The following is a 22,465-nucleotide window of genomic DNA, read 5'->3' as shown; positions in this document are numbered from 1 at the left end:
TTTTGAACATTTTCATTATCAAACACAAAAAAGAAAAAGAATATAAATTAAAGTAAACAAGATCACCCAAAATATTTCATACCCCCCCCATCTCTCCCTATTATTCATTTTCTTTTTGTCCTCATTTTTCTATTCATCTGTCCATACACTGGATAAAGAGAGTGATAGCCACAAAGTTTTCAAAATTACATGGTCACATAGTATAAGCTATATAGTTATGCAGTCATCTTCAAGAATAAAGGCTACTGGGTTGCAGTTTAACAGTTTCAGGTATTTCCTTCTAGCTATTCCAATGTGCTAAAAATTAAAAAGGGACATCCATATAATGCATAAAAATAACCTCCAAAATGACCTCTCGACTTTGTTTGAGATCTCTCAGCCACTGAAACTTTATTTTGTTTCATTTCTCTTCCCGCTTTTGGTCCAAGAAGGCTTTCTCAATCCCATGATGCTAGGGCCAAGCTCATCCCCACAAGTCATGTCCCATGTTGCCAGGGAGATTTACACACCTGGGAGTCATGTCCCACGTAATGGGGAGGGCAGTGAGTTTACCTGCAGAGATGGCCTAGAGAGAGAGGCCACACCTGATCAACAAACGAAGTTCTCTGGGGGCGACTCTCAGATACAATTTTAAGAAGGCCTAGCCTCTCTCCGGCAGCAGCAAACTTCATAAGGGCAAGCCCCTGGATCAAGGGCTCAGTCTTCTAAATTGGTAGTCCCCAGTGCTTGTGAGAATATCAAGAATTCCCCAGGTGGGGAATTTTAATATTTCCATGTTTTCCCCAAGTCTCTCAAGTGGGCTTTGCAAATACATTTTCATTCTTTGCCCAGATTACTCTGGAATGTATCAGGGCTTCACACTAACCTGCACAAACCAACCAGATTTCACTCCCTATTCAATGTTCCATGTAATTATGTTGTTTGAATAACCTGACCAAACATGTTAAATTATATAGTGTGCTACAAAAACTACAGATTTTGTACCTAATGAACATCTCTTCCTTTGGACTCACACAGAAGTTGAAGTTTTAAAACACCATCAATATCATCCTTTATTGTTTAGTCTCATTTACCTTAGTCCTAGTTATGCATTCACCACCACTGTATATATGGGGACATTTCTGTTTCTTCCACAAAGAGAGAAGAGGCGACAAAAGAAAAAGAAAGAAAAAGAATGGCAACCAAAAAGCAACAAAAGAAAAACTAAAATAAAATACAATAAAAAGTCAGCCAACAACACCAGCACCAAGAATCCCATACCCTTGCCTTATGTCCCCCTCTTATAGACATTTAGCTTTGGTATATTGCCTTTGTTACAATTAATGGAAGCATATTACAGTATTACTGTTAACTATAGACTCTGGTTTGCATTGATTTTATTTTTTCTCCAATACCACCCCTTTTTTAACACCTTGCAAAGTTGACATTTGTTCTCCTTCATGTAAAAACATTCTTATATTTGTACATTTAATTACAATCATTGACAACTCTACATTTCACTGTAAACAGTCCCAGTCTTTATCTTCTCTTTCATTCTGGTGTTCTGTGTGCCCCTAGCCTTCTTCTTTCAACTGTACTCACAATCATCTTTGTTCAGTGTACTTACATTATTGTGCTGCCATCACCCAATATTGTATTCCAAACGTCTCTTTCGTGTCTTTTCCTATCTGCCTGTAGTGCTCCCTTTAGTATTTCCTGTAGAGCAGGTATCTTGTTCACAAACTCTCTCAGTGCCTGTTTGTCTGATAATATTTTAAACTCTCCCTCATTTTTGAAGGACAGTTTTGCCAGATGTAGAATTCTTGGATGGCAGTTTTTCTCTTTCAGTATCTTAAATATATCATACCACTGCCTTCCCTCCTCCATGGTTTCTACTGAGAAATCCGCACATGGTCTTATCGAGCTTCCCTTGTATGTGATGGATCAGTTTTTTCTTGCTGCTTTCAGAATTCTCTTTGTCTTTGACATTTGATAGTCTGATTACTAAGTATCTTGGAGTAGGGCTATTCAGATCTATTCTGTTTGTGGTACACTGTGCTTCTTGAATCTGTAATTTTATGTCTTTCCTAAGAGATAGGAAATTTTCATTGATTATTTCCTCCATTATTGTTTCTGCCCCTTTTCCCTTCTCATCTCCTTCTGGGACACCCATGACTGTATATTCATGTGCTTCATGTTGTCATTCAGTTCGCTGAGATGCTGCTCATATTTGTCCATTCTTTTCCCTATCTCTTCTTTTGTGTGTAGAATTTCAGATCTCCTGTCCTCTAGTTCGTGAATCTTTTCTTCCACCCCTTCAAATCTGCTGTTGTATTTCACTATTGTGTTTTTCATCTCTTCTGTTATGCCTTTTATTCCCATAAGTTCTGCCAATTGTTTTTTCAAACTTTCACGTTCTTCCTTATGTTCGCCCAATGTCTTCTCTATATCCTTCATCTCTTTTGCCATATCTTCCCCGAACTCATTGATTTGTTTTTTGAATTGATTTAGGAGATTTGTTTGCTTAATAATTAGTTGTTTCAATAACTGTATCTCAGTTGAAGCTTGTTCCTTTGACTGGGCAGTATATTTGTTTTTCCTAATGTGATACGTAATTTTTGTTGTCTAGGCATCTGTTTTCCTTGATCACCCCAATCAGATTTTCCCATACCTGATGGGTCCAGGTCTTAGGTGGAGGCTGTATTCAGTGTCAGGTTTCCCTGAAAGTGAGAACCAGCAGATTATCAGACTTTTCTGTGATGCCTCTAGACTCTGTGCTTTTCCTATCCTACCCAGCAAGTGGCGCTTGTTAGCTTGCAGCTCCACATGTGTAAAGAGGTGTGGTCCTTTTAATTCTCAGTGGACTCTCTCCTGGCCAGGGCCAAGGTTGTCAGAAGCCAAGCTTAAGTTGTTTTCTGATCCCCCACCCCCACCTCTAGTCCCTGAGGTCTGAATTCTCTGACGGAGGGCAGCCACTTGAGCTGGGCCCCGCCCCCCTTTTCTTAGGGAAGATACAGCCTTTAGGGAGTTATCTTCTATACTTGAGTTCTTCATTTGTCTTTCTGACTCTGTTAACTCCACCCTTGCTTGGGTCATCACTGACAATTGAAAATGCCAGAGGCTTTCTCTAATGAGCTACTTAGAATGGGGGAAAAAAAAGGAAAAAGGGAGAAAGACCCTCTTCAGAGCCAATCCCTAGCCTCCCAGTTTTGCCGGTCACCCAGTGTTGGTATCCAGTTATCTGTGTCCCTTTTCTTGAGACACAGCCATTTTCCAGTATTCTGAACTCAGCCGTCTCCAGAAGCCTCTGTTGTTAATTATTTATGCCCCCCCCCCCCCCCGCATCACCCCTGCCTCCTGTCTTCTGGGAGGAACCTCAGGTTCCTTTCCTACTAGCTCCTGGTTTATCTGTGCTTTTAGCGTGTACTCAGTAGTCCATAGTTGTTCATTAAAACTGCAGTTAGAGTTTGGTTGAGTTATTTTCCCTCGCTCCAGGGAACCCGCTTCTCTTTTTCAGAAGAAATGTTTCAGCTCAGCCTGCTGTGCCAGAGGGGAAGGGGTGCCAGCTCCACAGTTTTGGGAGCTTTACTTACAGTTCTATGCTGTGATCTCAGCCGTTGCATCCATTCCAGGCTGGTGTACGATATTTGTCCTTTCACAGATGTCCCCCAGCAGTTGTTCCAGACTATTTACTAGTGGTTCCTTGCTATTTACTAGTTGCTGTAGAGGACTAATTAAATTCCACACCTCTCTATGCCACCATCTTGCCCTGCCTGCACACTATCCTTTAAACTTTATGAGGATAGGAACTAAGTTTATTTCATTGCTGCATCCCTAGCATTATGTCTGGTACATAGTAGATTTTTAATATATATTTGTTAACTGATACGTGACCACAATGCTCTTTCATAGGTATCTCTGTATTTATTTGTACCACCCTTATTTATTTAAGGATGTACTGCAAGAAATGAGTAATTCATTTACGCGGCTTACTGAAAGGGATATTTACAAAAATGTAAATCCTGAGATTTTTATTTGGCAGTCATTCAGGTTAATAATTATTAATATCCAAGTGAATGACATCATCTGTAGAGAAAGCTTTGAGTTACCAGAAAGCCTGGTTGGATATGCTAGTGTGCCTTTGGGTGCTTATTGTCGGGCAAGGTGACTTTCATTGGAGGGCATTGGGAAAGGCTTATTGGAATAGACATAGAGTTGACTGCAAAGGATTGTTGGGATTTGGGCAGGTAAAGAGAATAATTATGTAGTGTTGCTTAGGTAGATATATTGTAATAGTGTTCTGGTTTGCTAATGCTGCCGTTTTGCAAAACACCCGAAATGGATTGGCTTTTATTAAGGGGGGTTATTTGGTTACAAAGTTGCAGTCTTAAGGCCATAAAGTGTCCAAGGTAAGGAATCAACAACAGGGTACCTTCACTGAACGATGGCCTTTGGCATCCGGAAAACCTCTGTTAGCTTGGAAGGAATGTGACTGGTGTCTGCTTGCTCCCAGGTTGCATTTCAAAATGGCGTTCTCCAAAATGTCGCTACTGGGACGTTTTGTCCTCTCTTAGCTGCAGCTCCTCTTCAAAATGTCACTCTCAGTTGCTCTCCAAAATGTTACTCACAGCTGCACTGAGTTCTGTCTGTTAGTTCATTTATATGGCTCCAGTGATTTAATTCAGACCTACCCTGAATGGGTAGGGTAACACATCCATGGAAATTATCCAATCAGAGTCATCATCCACAGTTAGGTATGTCATATCTCCATGGAAACATCCAATCAAAAGGTCACACCCTAATCAAAAAGATTAATCAATCTTCCCCCCCAAGATTGCATCAAAGAACATGGCTTTTTCTGGGGTACTTAATATATACACACCTGTACAAATAGTCTTTGATTTATTCTTGTGAGATAGATATTATGCTCATTCCTTCATTGTAGTCTCAGTGCTAGGCACTGTAGAGAATATAAAAGTATGTAAGTGGAGTATCCAAGATGGCAATTAGGAGAGACAGAGTAAAATTCTCCTTTGTGAAAAAACACTACATAAAGGACAGAAAGTGCTCCAGAACAGTGACTCCAGGTTCCACTGGCTGGACAGGGATTTCTAAACCCATAGTGAGTGTGTACTTGGGAAAACTGAAAGGCTGCGTTTGGAGACAGGTGAGTGTTCGGCCTGGAATGGGCAGCCAGAGCTGCAGTCAAGCACAGTGGGGAGTACCCTTACACACCCCAGGCACCCTCCTCCGTACCTGGCATGGGGAATAACCCTTTGCACACCTGCAACCAAGAGCCCCCGTGCCAGGGACTGGCCTTTGGAGCAGGCAGACAATCGCAGAAGGGGGTAGTTTCCATGCCCTGAGCAGCCATCTTTGCAGCTGGCTGGGAGACACTCCTTCACAGTGCTGTGGCTGAGAGCTTCTTTGAGGGAATTTGGAATTCAGCAGGCATGTGACGGCGCCTGCTCTTCCTCCATGGAAGCCTGCAGGGTGCACAGCCTAGAGGTGGGGGTGCCACACCGAAGTTCCAGGAGCCCTCCCCCAGTCCCAGGGACTCATGGGCTCACAGCAGAGAAGAACTGTGGGGCATCTGAGCTGGAGGGTGAGACACAGTTCTGCAACCTCAGGGCGCTCCATCTGCAGCCCTGGAATGGCTGGAACCACTGTGTCCTGGAGTGGACTCCCTGCCAAACTGCACAAGGCATGCACCATGCCCCCCCACAGGGCTGGTAGTCCCCAATACACGGAAAATTGCTGCACTAATTGGACCTCCACGTGGTTTGAGTCTCCACTCATTACATAGACAAAGTTGGGGAGAACTGGCTTGAGGGTAAGAAGTGTCTCGGGAGTGCCATAAGCTGGTAGGTCAGAGAAAGTGCACTCCACCAAGCTGTAGCTCTGTCAAATTATAGATAAGTGTTCAAATAAGCCTGCATATCCTTAAAAAACCTATCAAGATAAGCGAATGCCAAAAGGCCAAGAACAACAGAAAATTATAAAGCATATGAAGAAACTAGAAGATCTGGATAACCCAAATGCCCAAATTAAAACAAACAAACAAAACAAAACAAAACAAACAGAGGAGACACAGAACTTGGAGCAATTAATCAAAGAAGTACTCACAAACATCAGTTATCATGGCTCAGGATATAAAGGACATGGAGAAGACTCCAGGAGAGCATAAGGAAGAATTTGCCAGAGTAAATTAAACAAATAGTGGATCTTATGGAAGTAAAAGGGATTGTTGATCAAATTAAAAAGATTCTGGAGACACATAACACCAGATTTGAAGAAGTAGATGAATGAATTAGCAAACTTGAAGATAGCATGATGGAAAGTGAAAGCACAAAAGAACGAATGGTGAAAAAAATTGAAAAATTTGAAGCAGATTTCAGGGAAATGATGGACATCATGAAGCACACAAATATAAGAATCATTGGTGTTCCTGAAGGGGAAGAGAAGGGTAAAGGTCTAGGAAGATTATTCGAAGAAATTGTTGGGGGAAATGTTCCAACCCTGCTAAATGACATAAATATGCAAATCACAGATTCCCAACAAACTACAAATAGAATAAATCCAAATAAACCCACTCGGAGACATTCAGATCAGATTGTCAAATGCTGAAGAGAAAGAGAAAGTTCTGAAAGCAGCAAGAGAGAATTGATTCACCGCATACAAGGGAAACAACATAAGACCATGTAGTGACTACTCAGTGGGCACCATGGAGGTGAGGGGCATTAGTATGGCATATTTAAGATTTGGAAAGAGAAAAATTGCCAGCCAAGAATTCTTTATCCAGTAAAGCTCTCCTTCTAAATTGAGGGAGAGCTTAAAATTTTCACAGATAAACAAATGCTGAAAGAATTTGCTAACAAGAGACCACCCCTACAAAAAGTACTAAAGGGAGCTCTGCCAGCTGAGAAGAAAAGAAAGGAGAGAAAGGTCTGGAGAACTGAAGAGCATTCATAAGGGTACCTTAAAGGAAATAACAAGAGAGAGGTGGGGGAAATACATCTGACAAATAAAAACAGAAGGATAAGATGGCTGATTCAAGAACTGCCTTCACAGTAATAACATTGAATGTGAATGGATTAAACTCCCTAATTAAAAGATATAGCTTGGCAGAATGGATTAACAACTATGAACCATCAATATGTTGCTTACAAGAGACTCATTTTAGACTGAATGATACAAAGAAATTGAAAGTGAATGGATGGAAAAAATACTCTGTGCAAGCTACAGCCAAAGGAAAGCAGGGGTAGCAATATTAATTTCAGATAAAATAGACTTTAAGTGCAAGAATGTCGTAAGAGACAAAGGACATTATATACTGATAAAAGGAGCAATTCACCAAGAAGAAATAACAATCATAAATGTTTATTCATCGAATCAAGGTGATCCAAAGTTCATGAGACAAACATTGGCAAAACTGAAGGTAGCAATAGATGTTTCCAGAATAGTTGTGGGTGACTTCAATACATCACTCTCTCCTATAGATAGATCAACCAGACAGAGAATCAATAAGGAAATTGAGAACCTAAACAATGTGATAGATGAATTAGATTTCACAGACATATATAGAGCATTATATCCCAGATCACCAGGATATACATTCTTCTCTAGTGCTCCGGGATAGATCATAGGCTGGGGCATAAAACAAGCCTCAATAAATTTAAAAAATTGAAATTATTCAAAGCACATTCTTTGATCACAGTGGAATACAACTAGAAGTCAATAACCATCAAAGAGGTTAAACAGCACAATTCTAAACAATCATTGATTCAAAGAAGAAATTGGAAGAGAAATTGCTAAATATCTAGAGATGGATGAAAATGAAAACACAGCATATCAAAACTTATGGGATGCAGCAAAGTCAATATTGAGCAGGAAATTTATAGCTCTAAATGCATAAATTAAAAGGAAGAAAGAGCTAAAATCAAAGAACTAATGGAACAACTGAGGGAACTAGAAAATGAACAGCAAACTAATCCTAAAGCAAGTAGAAGAAAAGAAATGAGAAGGAATTTAAGCAGAAATAAATGACATGGAGAACAAAAGACAATCAGGAGAATAAATAACACCAAAAGTTGGTTCGTTGAGAAGATCAACAAGATTGACACGCCCTTAGCTAGACTGATAAAAAGAGAGAAGACCCAAATAAACAAAATAATAAATGAAGGAGGGGATCCCAAAGAAATATCAGAAATCACGAGGATTCTATGAATAACTGTATGCCAGCAAACGAGAGAATTTAGAGGAAATGGATAATTTCCTGGGAACACATGATCAACCTAGACTGACGAAAGAAGAAATAGAAGACCTCAACAAACCAGTCACAAGCAAAGAGATTCAATCATTCATCAAAAACCTTTCTACAAATAAAAGCCCAGGGCCAGATGGCATCACAGGGAAATTCTACCAAACTTTCCAAAAAGAACTGACACCAATCTGACTTAAACTCTTTCAAAAGAATTGGAGAAAATCGAACCCTATGTAACTCATTTTATGAAGCCAACGTTACTCTAATTCCAAAACCAGGTCAAGATGCTACAAGAATGGAAAATTACAGGCCAATCTCTCTCATTATCATAGATGCAAAAATTCTCAAAAAAATTCTTGCAATTTGAATCCAAAAACACATTAAAATATCATACTCTGTGACGAAGTGGGGTTCATTCCAGGCATGCAAGGATGGTTCAGCATAAGAAAATCAATCAGTGTAACACAACACATTAACAAATCAAATGGGAAAAATCAAATGATCATCTCAATAGATGCTGAAAAAGCATTTAACAAAATCCAACATCCCTTCTTGATAAAAACATTTCAAAAGGTAAGAATTGAAGGAAACTTCAATATGATAAAGGGCCTATGTGAAAAACCCACAGCCAGCATAGTACTCAATGGCGAGAGACTGAAAGCCTTCCCTCTAAAATCAGGAATGAGACAAGGATGCCCACTGTCACCACCGTTATTCAACATTGTGCTAGAAGTTCTAGCCAGAGCAGTCTGGCAAGACAGAGAAATAAAAGGCATCCAGATCAGAAAGGGAGAAGTTAAACTGTCATTATTTACAAATGATATGATCTTATATTTGGAAAACCCTGAGAAATCGACAACAGAGCTACTTGAGCTAATAAACAAATTTAGCAAAGTGGCAGGATACAAGACTAATGCACAAAAGTCAGTAATGCTCCTATACACTAGAAATTACCTAACTGAAGAGTCACTCAAGAAAAAGATTCCATTCTCAATAGCAACTAAAAAATCAAGTACCTAGGAATAAACTTAACCAAGGATGTAAAAGATCTCTACACAGAAAATTACATAACTTTACTAAAAGAAATAGTATGGGACCTGAAGAGGTGGAAAGATATTCCGTATTCATGAATAGAAAGACTAAACATCGTTAACCTGTCAGTACTACACAAACTGATCTACGGTTTCAATGCAATTCCAATAAAAATTCTAACAACCTACTCGCAGAATTGGAAAAGCTAGTTGTCAAATTTATTTGGAAGGGAAAGATGCCTCAAATTGCTACAAACATTCTAAAAAAAAGAAAAACGAAGTGGGAGGATTTACACTTCCTGACTTTGAAGCTTACTATAAAGCTGCAGAAGTCAAAACAGCATGGTATTGGCACAAAGACAGACATATTGATCAATGGAATTGAATTGAGAATTCAGAGATAGGTCGACTGTTTGTTGAGAAGGCCCCAAATCCACTGAATTGGGACGTAACAGTGTCTCCACAGATGGGGCTGGGAGAACTAGATGTCCATATCCAAAAGAATGAAAGAGGACCCCTACCTCACACCCTATACAAAAATTAACTCAAAGTGGATCAAAGACCTCAGTATAGGAGAGAGTACCATAAAATTCCTAGAAGATAATGTAGGGAAACATCTTCAAGACCTGGTATTAGGAGGTCGCTTTCTTAGACCTTACACCCAAAACATAAGCAACAAAAAAAAAGATAGATAAATGGGAACTCCTCAAACTTACAAGCTTCTGTACCTCAAAGGAATTTGTCAAAAAGGTAAAGAGGCAGCCAACTCAATGACAATAGTACAAACTGCTACAATGGGCAAATATATGAAAAGACATTTCTCTGAAGAGGAAATACAGATGGCTAAAAAACATATGAAAATATGTTTATCTTCACTGGCTATTATGGAGATGCAAAAAAAGACCACAATGAGATATCATCTCACACCAGTTAGAAGGGCTGCCATTAAACAAACAGGAAACTACAAATGCTGGAGAGGATGTGGAGAAATTGGAACTCTTATTCATTGCTGGTGACTGTATAATGGTGCGGCCACTCTGTAGGACAGTTTGGCGGTTCCTCAGAAAACTAGATTTTGGGTTACCCTATGATCCAGCAATTTCACTTCTCGGTATATACCCAGAAGATTTGAAAGTAATGACACAAACAGATATTTGCACACTGATGTTCATAGCAGCATTGTTCACAATTGCCCAGAGATGGAAACAATACAGATGTCCTTCAACAGATGAGTAGATAAACAAAATGTGGTATATACACATGATGGAATACTGCGCAGTGGTGTGGAGGAATGAGGTTGTGAAATATATGACAACATGGATGAACCTTATAATGCTGAATGAAATAAGTCAGATACAAAAGGAGAGAATATATTATATGTTACCACTAATGTGAACTCTGTGAAAAATGTAAAATAAGTGTCTTAAAATGTAGAATATAGGCGACCTAGAGGTAGTCAGAATATAGTGGAGGGGGAATAGTAATCTAATATGTACAGATGTGGTAATGAGGGTGACCTTAATAGTATGGGAATGGTCAGGAGTGACTATGGTTCGTTAATGTGATTATGAGTATCAGTGACACATTGAAGGTGAACATGTTCGTAAATAGTTGTTTAAAGGCAAGTAACCCACAGAGTAGCACCACAAGCCTAAATAAGTGCTAGCATGATATACTTGTAAGGTATGACACTGCTGCAGTGGGTTAACAGAGTGGTGTGGAAAAATTACCCATTATGTATTAATGGCTGTATTTAATAGGAATATCTTACCATCTCTACGTTAATACTATGGATGTCTAATTAGCAGCTGATAAGAGCTCTGGGATGTATTATGCTATGATAATTGTTTAAAGTTGAGAGTGATGATGATTGTACAACTAAGTGAAGATAATATAAGAAACTACCATTTATCTTGGGATAGAATATATATTAAGTCAAGTTAGGAACCCACAACTTAATAAATCAAGCCCTTGAGTTGAGACTTGGTCTTGTTAAATTTAGGGTTGTAAATAGGCTGAGTCCGCTTATAATTGTGCTTAAGAGATGCCTCCAGGCATCCTCTTTATTGCTTAGATGTGGCTTTTCTCTTTCTAAGCCCAACTCTTGCAAATAAATTCATTAATCTCCCCCCCACGAGAGACATGACTCCCAGAGGAATGAATCTCCCTGGTGAAGTGGGACATGATTCCCAGGAATGAGCCTGGCTCTGATAATGAGGGATTGAAAATGCCTTCTCGAACAAAAGGGAGAAAAAAAGAAAGGTACTCAGCTGAGGTCACAGTGGCTGAGGGATCCCAAATAGAGTCGAGAGGATATCACGGAAATTTCTCTTATGCAATCTCCAGCTTTACATCTCACTTGGCCTCAGCATGCCATGCCCTTACCAAAAGTAGTCCTCAAATACCGAGGTCCCTACCTGATATTCTATAAAAGATGCACTCACTGAGTTTTATCTTTCAGAAACTTAAATCCGCTATAGTGTTCCTATACCAGACAAATCCTAAAAACCAGAGGCAACAGCCTCTTTAAGATCAACAATCAGATGCAGCCCCCTTCCCCATACTGTCGACACCCCCTTTAATATGAACAAGTTAGGGTTCTCGCTGCCTAGACACCCCTGAAGATGGAGGAAGAGATTAAGTGAGAGGAATGGTAGCAACAAACAAGATAAGATTTAACAAAGGTCTGTAAATACTGAAACTTTATATAATTGTATATATAATTTTGGGTTCAGGGGTGTTGGAATGGCTGGAAGGAGGTAAATGACATGCTGGAACTATAGCCTATAGCATTCCTTGGCATTTGCTCTATAGCTGCTCATTGAATTGTGCATGGAAGGTCTTCACCTTTCTGTATATACCTTGTATAGCATAATAAGGAAAGAACTGAAATTATAGAACTTTAACTCATAATAATTTTTGAAATTACCTATATGACTGCTTATTGAGCTGTACATCAAGAGATGACACTTTTCTGTATGTGTATTATATTTTATAATAATGGAAATGGCTGAAATTGTGGAACTGTTACCCATGACATTCTTTGAGATTTGCTCTCTACTTGTGAAATCGTACATTGAAAGTTACCACTGTTATATATATATGTTGAAGTTCACAATAAAAAAAAAAAGGAAAAAAATGTACGTAGCATCTGTGTCCTTAAATAACTTATATTGGGTACCACATTTTTCAGACATTTCTGAAATGGTTTAAATTGACATGTTATATAAGGAATTTGGCAGTGCTTTGAACAGTATCTTTTCCCAAATTATTTTATATTTTTGGGTGTGTTAAAAATATAAAATTTTGGGGGGCCATCTACATTTTTTATTTCCTGTCCTTTTTAAGCCAGAGACCATGAAGCTAAATACTATTTAGTTAGGTAATATGCTTTTTCTTAGTTGGCTAAATGAGGAGAGTGTTTTATATTTTCTTTGTAAAAGAGTAAAGGCTCATTCCATTTGTCACAATTATATTCATGTCACCTTGCTGAAGCAAGGTCTGATAAGAGACTGAACTCACAAAATCTGTCTTGATACTCATAAGTCTATCTCAGCAGTAATTTCTGATGCCAGCAGTACTTAGTTGAGTGATGAGTCTACTGGGAGTGGAGATTTTATTAAAACACTTGACTTTGAAAAATACTTTGTATTTGTATACTTTGTGTTCTCAGGAAATGTTTTAGACTCTTGTTCTCTTTTGCATTTTGTAAGAAGACATTGCTCTTTTCCTAATACAGACCATTCTTTTCCATCTTAATTCTTTCATCTTTCATTGCCAGTCCATTAAGTCAAGCTATTACAACATAATTATGCTAGTACATCTCATTATAACTGTTGATTCTAAAGAATAATTTAATATAGGAAAGTTCTTTTTAGATCTTTCCTAGAAATGGCATAAAATTGGAGGTTAGCATTATATTTAGACTCCTCTCACTCTGTAGTCTCTCCAGGTGACCACATTCACATTTATGCTTTTATTTATATGGTAATAACTTCCAAATCTATATCCCTTACTTAAATGTTTCTGGGCAAACTTCTGTCACTATACTTCTCTTTACTGTTCTATAACTACTGATTTACTTGTCTGTCTCTGACTAGCCTGTAAAGTTCTTTAGGGCACCAAGCAGCTGGCTGCTGAAGTGTTATGTCAGTTCTTAGGCCTCCCAGCTGTTACTTCCTGGTAAGTTTTTAAAATCTCTCCCTAAGCATGCACAATTTAGGAGTTGGTAAACTCTTTGAGGACAGATTACACATAGATTTTTGGGCTCACTTTCATGTGATTTCCTCCTCTTTGGGATGTTGCCCCTTAAGATCCAGATGCTTTGGTCTTTTCAGACTCTAACCTCTGTCCTCAGCCTAGTGGGACTTCTGCTTTTTATTCCCTTATGTTGTGAATTGGCACAGGTGAATGTGGAGCTTACCTTATTCATATTCTGTTCTCTGAGGGATATAGCTCCATCAGGTTCTGCCTGTACTGGTTTCTCTCCAGTGTTTTTTAACAGTTGTTTTATGTACTTCTGTCTTTAATATTGCTTTTGATAGAGACTGAGCCTTATGTAAGCCATTTAGTCATGGTGTCCTGAAGTCCATGGGTATGCTTTCTTGCTTGCTTACTTGCTTCTTTATTTGTTATTAAGGTGAAATCACATAACATAAAATTAACCATTTTAAAGTCGACAATTCAGTGGCATTTAGTACATTCACAGTGTTGTGTGTGCATACATTTTGAATTTATATAAATAATAGTATACTGTACATCTTATTTTGTATCTCATTTTCACTGGAAAGTATGTTTTAAAAATCCATGTTAATTTTCTAATTTATTACTTTTAACTACTGCACAATATGCATTTTACTTATTTCTCTACTTGATGGACATCTACTTTACCTCCAACTCCCACTACCTCGACTATGTTGCAGGTAATAGGAATTTATCCTTGATTCCATTTTCCTCAGATAAGTTATAAGGGCCTTATGTGGAAATTTGATTTACAAATTTCTAGTTTCATTATCTGAGATCTTCTGGAAGAATTGACTTGGAAATTCTTGGACTTTGCAGAAGTATTTAGGCCTTAAAGTTCTCCCCCCAGATCCATTTTGTCACCAGTCTAATTTCTTGAGCGAATCTAAATATCTCTGGACATTGTGCATTTGTCAGATAAAGGATTAGAGGCATTTTCAAGATCTCATTTCCTTATACATCAAACAAGGGTATCAGATGATTAGAGGCTTTCTGCAGTCCCTGCACAGGTAGTGTTCTGCAATTTACTAAACTGTGATTTTAGATAATGATAGAATGAAGTGTATTTAGTAATGGAGCTCAAAATCTGTGTTGCAAACGGCTTTACCATTTATTAGCTCTCTGAAGGTGGACAAGGCACTTAGCCTTTCAGGACCCTAGTTCCATATCTGTGTGATGAAGTTCATAATAAAGTAGTAGTTGGATTAAATTTAAGAGAGTAAGGCAGTAAAAACACTTAAAAACAGTTCTATCGTATGGTTAAACACATAGTTTTTTGGTGTAGATGATATTTTATCTTCATATTTCCTTTAAATACTAAATGTATTTTTGTGGAAATGATTATACTGCTAATTTGGCACACCAAAATTTGGTGCCTTGTATTATGTTTAGTGAATTATGTTCTTTTCCATTAATTGAGTATACCCTCATAGAAAACAGAGATTTGCCCAGAACCTGCTTAAGTTTGCTTCTCCTGGCAGATGAAATTTAAGAATGTACTTTTGATCCTTTTTATTTACTTTTCCCTCTTAGTTTTGAGAAATAGAAAACTTTTACACTTAAATTCAAAACTGAACTTTTTTCCCCCCAGATAGCCATGATGCTTACAAAGACTTCTGTTTCGCCTTTTGCTTGTTTTGAGGATACATTGGGTCGGATATTCTTTGGCAGGCAGCAACAGTTGTCACCATGTGGGAAGAAAAGTGAAGTTAAATCATCCTTTAATGGCACTGGTTCATCTACCTCAAAGCCTACAGTTGATGCTTCAGATAAAGTTAAAAAGAAACACACTAAGAAGACTGAGTAAATTTACTTGGTAAGCTCCAGAAGGAAAAAAAAATTTCTCATCTACCTGTCAGATTGTGATAAATATTTCTATGTAAATGATGTGAAATAAAGATTATATGTAAGAAATGGAGGTGACAAAAAGGAAGAAAGAACTTTCTGTTTCAAGGAGACTTCCTCTTTCTGAATTGTAATTCTTGAATGTTGTGAGTGTATCATGTGAAATTGTTTTTCTAAGTTAACTATAAAAGATTCTATTGTGATTATTTTAATAGTTTATATTGGTAAAATAAGGCTAGATTTTTTTGAAATGTTAGTAAAAATAAACCTGACGTCATTGCAAAATAACAAAAATTAAAACTTTTTGGGTTTTTTTTTAAGGTATTTTCATATGTGTTTCTATTTGAATTTATTTGAGCTTTAGTCAGCAAAATTAAACATATATACTTTACCATTGTGATTCGTAGGTATGGAAAACAATTCCTTTTTAATTTTGAGCACTGAAAAGAATAAACTTTTCCTATATATTTTGTATTGTGAATGAAAATCAATTACTAGTTTATATTTCCCCCGACATAAACATTGTATTTTTGCCCACAATAAATGGAAAATATATGACATTTTATTCAGTTTTATTTCTAGTGGTATTGTTTTTCATTAAGAACAGATTTTAATATGTGTCTTGATATAAAGTCTATTTTATGCCCTTGTTTAAAAGACTGCTGTTTTTTTTCCTCAAAAGAAAATCAGGGTGTAAAGTTTAATAAATTATTAATTCCATGTTTTGTTTAGTTTTTTGTTTTTTTCATTTTAGGAGCTTATTTTTTCCTCTCTCATTTCACATATTGTTAAATTTTCTTTGAACTTAGTTGCTCTGAATACAGTGATGGTAGTTATCTTAATGATTCAATGAAAAGTATCTCAATTAAAAATTTCCCCCATATCTCCTTTGTAGTGGGTACTTTTTCATTTTCTAGTTGAATGTCTCTCATTAGTTTGCATGTGGTTATATTTAATCCACATGTACATATATTAATTTTACTTTACATTAAAAGTAATTATCTTTATGTATAAATGTTAGGCTCTAATGAGAAATGTCTTTGAACAGTCGGTAGTAACCAGCTAACCAGGAAGAAACTGAGAAATCAAAGCCTCAGATAGTAGTCCATTTGAACGAAAATGATGACACTAAATTTGGTTCCTTTTTGGCAAAACAAAACCAAAACAAACAAGAAAGAGTACAAAGTAATGTTAGATTTTCTTTCTTTTGTTGTTTAAAAGTGCAGTTATAACTTTAAAACTCTTGGATATGATTTCTTCTTCAAGACCGTGAACCTACTACCTGGAAAGAGTTAGTAAGTACCAGCCATTTCTGGATAGCTTAGAAGTATTCCAATCACATTCAAATTAGGAGTTGTTGTTTTTTAAAATTTATTTTATTAAAAAAAATTTAACAGCTATAATGACCAGCAGGTACTATACTTTTTCTTGTTAAAAAATAAAAAAGATTTTTTTGAGCCGCCTTTGGTGGCCTTAGAATGCTAAGAAGTTTAATTTAAATATGGTCCCAGAAAGCACTGAATATTTAAGAGTTCTGTATTATATTTGATACTCTTATGGTTAAAAAATAACTTTTCAAAATTAACATATTACTAAGTATTGACTTATTTTTAAAATTTGAGTTTAACTGTTGAAATGCATGTATTAATGACAAACTTATTAAAATAAGTTATTTAGCATTAATGGAGTGTCACATTATTTTATGTTTTTTTCTTTTATATTTTTCTTGCATTAGGAGTTTAGAACTCCTTTGGTGTTTTTACTGATACAATATTCAATGATTACTCTCCAAATGGGACATGAGTACAAATTTTATTAATCTATGCAAGCATACTGTAGCCCTCAATTTGAGGTTCTTAGGTAAAGCTGGACTCAAGAACATGGTTTAGGCCTGAAACCTTCCACCCTGTATCTACTCAGGCTTGCTTGCAGAGACTTGACTGGATTTGCAATACAGGTAGACTCTTTACTGAACCTGAAGCATGGATGGGCAGGTAGGCCTGCCTCACATGCCAGTCATAGGAGGCACTGAGAAAGTCAAGACCTACTGGGTCTCTTTAACAAAGGAGGCAAGAAGCTGGCAAGAATATAGGCCATGTTAACTCAGTGATCTCACCATCTAGTAAATGTGACCCCAAAGAATATCAAACTGATTTATCAGATTATTCACTCGTCTTCCCCAGGGAGAATTGTGTAAGAGTTGGAGAGAGACCAGATGTTCAGTAAAGATGAATTTCAGTGGAAATTTTAGCCTCTCTGTTGGCGGAGATCAGGAAATGGAGAGATGAAAGGAGGGAAACAATACCTTACCATTAAAATCTACCTCAAATTAAGTTGATAGCAATTGAGTTACAGTATGTGGGAAAGGAAGGAATGTGTTCAAAGAACGCTCCCCCAAAGGCCTTTATAGTGTTTGCCTCAGGTATAATTTACCTCCTTGGTGGGGCTCATTCATTTGTTTTCTCAAATATTGAGTGCCAGCTATCTGAAGATAATAGACTTGGAAGATACAGTAAACAAAACAAAAGGCTTTCTCTCTTGGTAGTTTACATTCTAGTGATAGGGAGATGAGCAATAAACAAATAAATGAGCTCTTGTTGATAATGAAGGCTATGAATAAATGTTAAGCAGGACACTAGGATAAAAAGTTGGGGTGTTGAAGATGATTGACAAAATAGTATTGCTAGAAAAGGCTTTTCTATTAAAATTACAGAGGGCCGCTCCCTACCCATCAGGTCTCTGCTAAAATGTATTCATTTTTATAATGATATATTTTAATAAGCAGAAGTTTTTAATTTTGGACAAGTCTCATTTCCGACTTTCTGCATCTTAACTGCTTTCTGCATCTTAAGAAACTTTGCCTACCCCAGGTCATGAAGATATTTGCCAGAACTGAGGAACCCCAAATAAAGGAGTGCCTAGCTTTTTCCTCAGAAACATTTAAAAGAGAAACGCTTTATGCTATTATGTGAAGCAATAATTCTGTTACTGAGCAAGTCACATATGCCTCATTTTTGGTTTTTCTTCCTGAAATTCTTTGTATACCTTGCATATGTGGTCTTTTTTCTGCACTTGTGCTGCAGGTTATGCATTGTAGTAATTTGTAACTTTCTCCTATATGTCTGGTTAGGCTTTCTGTGGGCCTCTTCGGCTTTGGTTTATTGCAACTCTCATATTTAGAAGAGATAGTGAGTAAAAATGTGCTAATAGCAAATCTTTTAAAAATGAAATAAAAAATCCCCTAATCTCATTGTAGGTATAGGGTTAAAATAAAGTTGGTTGGGAAGGTATTGGTCCATAATGAAATATATAACCTAACTGCATATTTTGTAAGGTATTTTGGCATGAAAGATGGGCAGCAGAGTCAAATAGCAGGCAACAACAGATGTTTTATTGAGAGAAGCTGCAGGGCTTCCCCAGCTGGCAGAAAGAGACTACTTGGAGGGGAAAGCCACACAGTTGGGTGGCGGGATTTCTTTCTTTATAGGGCTTTCTGCCAATCAGGAGGTAACACAGTGTCTTGGAGATTTAAGGTATGTGAGCTCTGGGCAATAGGGGATTACACATAGTTTATCTCATAACTTGGCAATGGCCTGGTTTGTAGATTCAAACAGGAGAAGTGGGGGAGGGAGGGAACAGTGATGTGACACATAGTCTGTTAAATAACATGGCTTTACAAAAGAGGGAGCTAAGGGAGGAGCCCAGGGCCCAGTCCTAACAATTTGTTGTGACAAAATGTGGAACAATGGTCTGATATGTGAATCAGTAGTCCCTGGGTTAATTTACATGGCAGATTGTCAGATGATCTATGGCAATAGAAAGTTACATGACACACATAACTGAAGATAGGAACTACTTCCTTCTGTATTTAATAATGAGAATTGAGACTTAATTAGTATGAAAGAAATTAAGCAATTCATATGAATTACTGTCAGGAAACAAGGAATGGGTGGGGTGGTTGGTGAGGGACTCTTGCCAGACCAATTTAGTAACTTCAGGTGTTCTGTTTTTGTTTTATTTTTGTGTTTTTCTTTTCCCCCTGTAGAATTGCTGTGTTGGTGAAGAGAATGAAGTTGATAATGGATATTTGGACCTTTTGTTTTATTATGCAAAGTTTGACTTAAAAATTTATGTTCATCTCAATAAAAATAGTAGACTGAAACTATACTTGAAGGCAATATGAAATGGAAGAAATCTGTAGTGGCTGATAAAGAACCTTGTTATGTTTGACATCTTAATGTGCTGTGAGAGGAGGTATAAAGCATCCTAATGAAATTTGCAGAGGACATTAGTTGTTATGAAAGCGTTTGAAGACAGGAAAACTTCAAAAGACTAATAGTATGCTTGGAAAACCACCTGGTTTAAAAATACATACAGCTGCAAAGAAATTATATAAGGCCCAAACATAAGGAAATATGCGTGCATTTTGTAATAAACTTTGACAAAAATGAATGAAGCCAATGTTGTGGGCTTTATTTTGAGCAGCCTCTGCCTTCCTTTCTAACATTTTGGGGGTTCTGTTACTCAGGAATCAGAGTAATTCATATTAGAGGGCGAATAATATTCTTAGTCACGTCTGCATACCTTAAATGTTTTGAAAATAAGATAATGTATATGAAAATGGTTTTGAAACGTTTCACAGAGAAGGGTCAATTTAACTTACGGGTGAAACCAGAGTTTTACACAGTGAGAAGTGCAAATAATGTGCCTCAGTTAGTTTCCATTTAGGGGGAGAGGTATAAGTTCAGGCAAGGAAGAAAGGAAACTGGCAAAGCAAGTAACTTCTATAAGAAACAGTAATATTTCTTCAAAAGGACTTGGCTCCCATAAGCCAGCAAAAAGGAAGTTCCGAAGTCCATTTTCTCTTCCTCCAGTTTTTCACTGTGTATATATGGTCCTGCCTCCTTTTCTTGAGCAGTGTTATTTATTAGTGTTACTCTTAATAAAGGAGACTTGAAGCCGAACTGCCCATGCCCTTTAGATTAAGTTTAGATCCCTTTCCCAGCCAAATCTGTGGGATGCTAGGGTGGTAGGAATGGCACAACTTGAGTTGATGGTCACTCTTCAGAGGTGGCAATGATTTGAGTCAATAGGTGCTGCTAGGATACTGCTGGGGAGAGGAAACAGTTGAGAAATGTTGAGGCAGAAGTTATGAGACTTCTCAGAAAGTCTCCAGGGAGGACAAGTGCTTTCTGAGCCAGCACAGTTACCCCAATGTCAGGTCTGGAATGAGGTGCCAAAGGCTACACTAGACTAGTTGCTACCAAGTCTGCCAGAGTAGAATTCTTTCACAACAGTTGTTTAAGGAAGGACAATCATCCTGGTTCATGTGGCAAAGAACCCTCATTCCCCTGGGGACCCCCCCCCCCGCACCTCCCCACAAGGGATAATATTTAAAGCTATTCAAAGTATTGTAGTTTTAGGTTGATTTTGCTAAACCTCTCTTCAAGTACAGGAACCCACACGAGATTCTTTGAAGTAGAGGAACCATCTGCCTCAAGAGGACTTTCCGTTCTTGGCTATACATAGCTGACAACTCACTGTAGACGAGAAGTTAAAACACGTATTTGAATTCTGACAGGACACTTCTCTCCAAGGGCACCGCACTACACATGCCTAAGGGGGAGAGGTATAAGTTCAGGCAAGGAAGAAAGGAAACTGGCAAAGCAAGTAACTTCTATAAGAAACAGTAATATTTCTTCAAAAGGACATTTATTTTTATCAGATTTGCACAAAAAAAGTTTTACTGATTTATAACTTTCAGAAAAGTACACAAATCCTAAATGTTTGTCTTGTTAAGTGGTGACAAGTAGGACATAACCCATGTAACTACAACCCAGTTCAAGAAATAAAACATTATGGCATCTCATTTCTAGTCACTTCCCTTCTCAAAGGTAACGACTCCTGACTTCTAGTACCACAGTTTTGTTTTGACTTTTCTTGAATTTTATATCAATGGGATTAGACTATATTTATCCTTTTGTGCCTGACTGATGTTGTCAATTACTGGTGAGGTTTACCCATGCTACTTTGTGTAGTTGTAGTTCATTCATTTTCATTGTTAGTATCACATTGTGTGAATACACCTCAATTTATGTATCCATTCCATTGTGTGTATTGATGGTAATTTAGGTTGTTTTCACTTTGGGGCTATTGTAAGTATTGTTGATATAAACATTCTTGTGCATATCTTCTAGTACATATGTGCACACTTTTTATATTCTTAGGAGTGAAAGTGCTGGGTCAGAGGCAAGAACATGTTCAACTTTTGTAGGTAGTTCCAAAAAGTTTTCCAAAATAGTCTAATTTACTCCCATCAGCAATGTATGAGAGTTCCAATTCCCTCACATCCTTACCATTACTAGATGTTATCCATCTTTAGAATTTATTAATGCTGGTGAGGGTATAATGATACTTAGTGTTTTAAAATTTGTATTTCCCTGATAACTAGTAAAGTTGAGCACTTTTAATAAATGTTTATTGCCCATTTAGTTATCCTCTTTTGTGAAATACCTGTTCCAGTTTTTGCCCCCCCCCCTTTTTTTTTGGTTGGGTTGTCCTTTTGTTTAAGTGTTGGGGTTTGTGTGTGTGTGTGTGTGTGTGTGTGTGTGTGTGCGTATGTAAAGACCCTGGATATGAGCCCTTTGGCAGTTTTATGCCTTGCAAATATGTTCTTCAACTCTTTCAGGCTTGCATTTTCACTCTCTTGATTGTTAAATGCCATGAACAGAGGTTCTTAATTTTAATGTAGTTCAATTTAGCAATATTCTCTTTGTGAATAATGCTTTTTTTGGTCTTACTTAAAATATCTTTCTGTACCCTAAGGCCATGAAGATATTCTCCTATATTATCCTGGAAGCTGTATGGCTGTGTCTTTTATACTAAGGTCTGTAATCTACCTGGAATTTAATTTTTTTGTATAATGTGAGCAAGAGAATCAACCTCCCCCACCCCATATGGTTATCCAGTTGGTCTCCCATCATTTATTGAAAAGTGCCACTTTGTCATAAATCAAGGATCATATAAAGCATGAATATGTTCTGGACCATGTATGTTACCTTATTCTATTTCTCTTTTCCTATGCCATGCCACATAGTCTTAACTG

General features: G+C 37.4%; 1 protein-coding gene across 12 annotated transcripts in view; it reads left to right on the top strand.

Moving 5' to 3' along the window:
• TMEM38B (transmembrane protein 38B) overlaps positions 1–19,812 on the top strand; it is a 101,587-nt gene extending 81,775 nt beyond the window's left edge. Inside the window, exons 6-8 of one of the 12 annotated variants that reach the window (XR_005210603.1) lie at positions 15,107–15,331; positions 16,587–16,655; positions 19,406–19,812. Coding sequence is in view for 10 of the 12 variants with exons in the window: in XM_037796866.1 (XP_037652794.1) it covers positions 15,147–15,331; positions 16,587–16,655; position 19,406 (255 nt within the window). In the remaining 2 variants the exon portion in view is untranslated. Of the gene's footprint in view, positions 1–15,106 lie in introns of all 12 variants that reach the window. The other 11 variants (XR_005210602.1, XM_037796866.1, XM_037796868.1 and 8 more) reach the window with 11 other exon arrangements.
• The last annotated feature ends 2,653 nt before the right edge of the window (positions 19,813–22,465 follow it).

Source organism: Choloepus didactylus, chromosome 10 (assembly GCF_015220235.1).
Source record: "Choloepus didactylus isolate mChoDid1 chromosome 10, mChoDid1.pri, whole genome shotgun sequence".
NCBI classification, from domain to species: domain Eukaryota; kingdom Metazoa; phylum Chordata; class Mammalia; order Pilosa; family Megalonychidae; genus Choloepus; species Choloepus didactylus.
The sequence above is the reverse complement of the archived record's forward strand: the minus strand, read 5'-3'. Positions and strand labels throughout refer to the sequence as shown.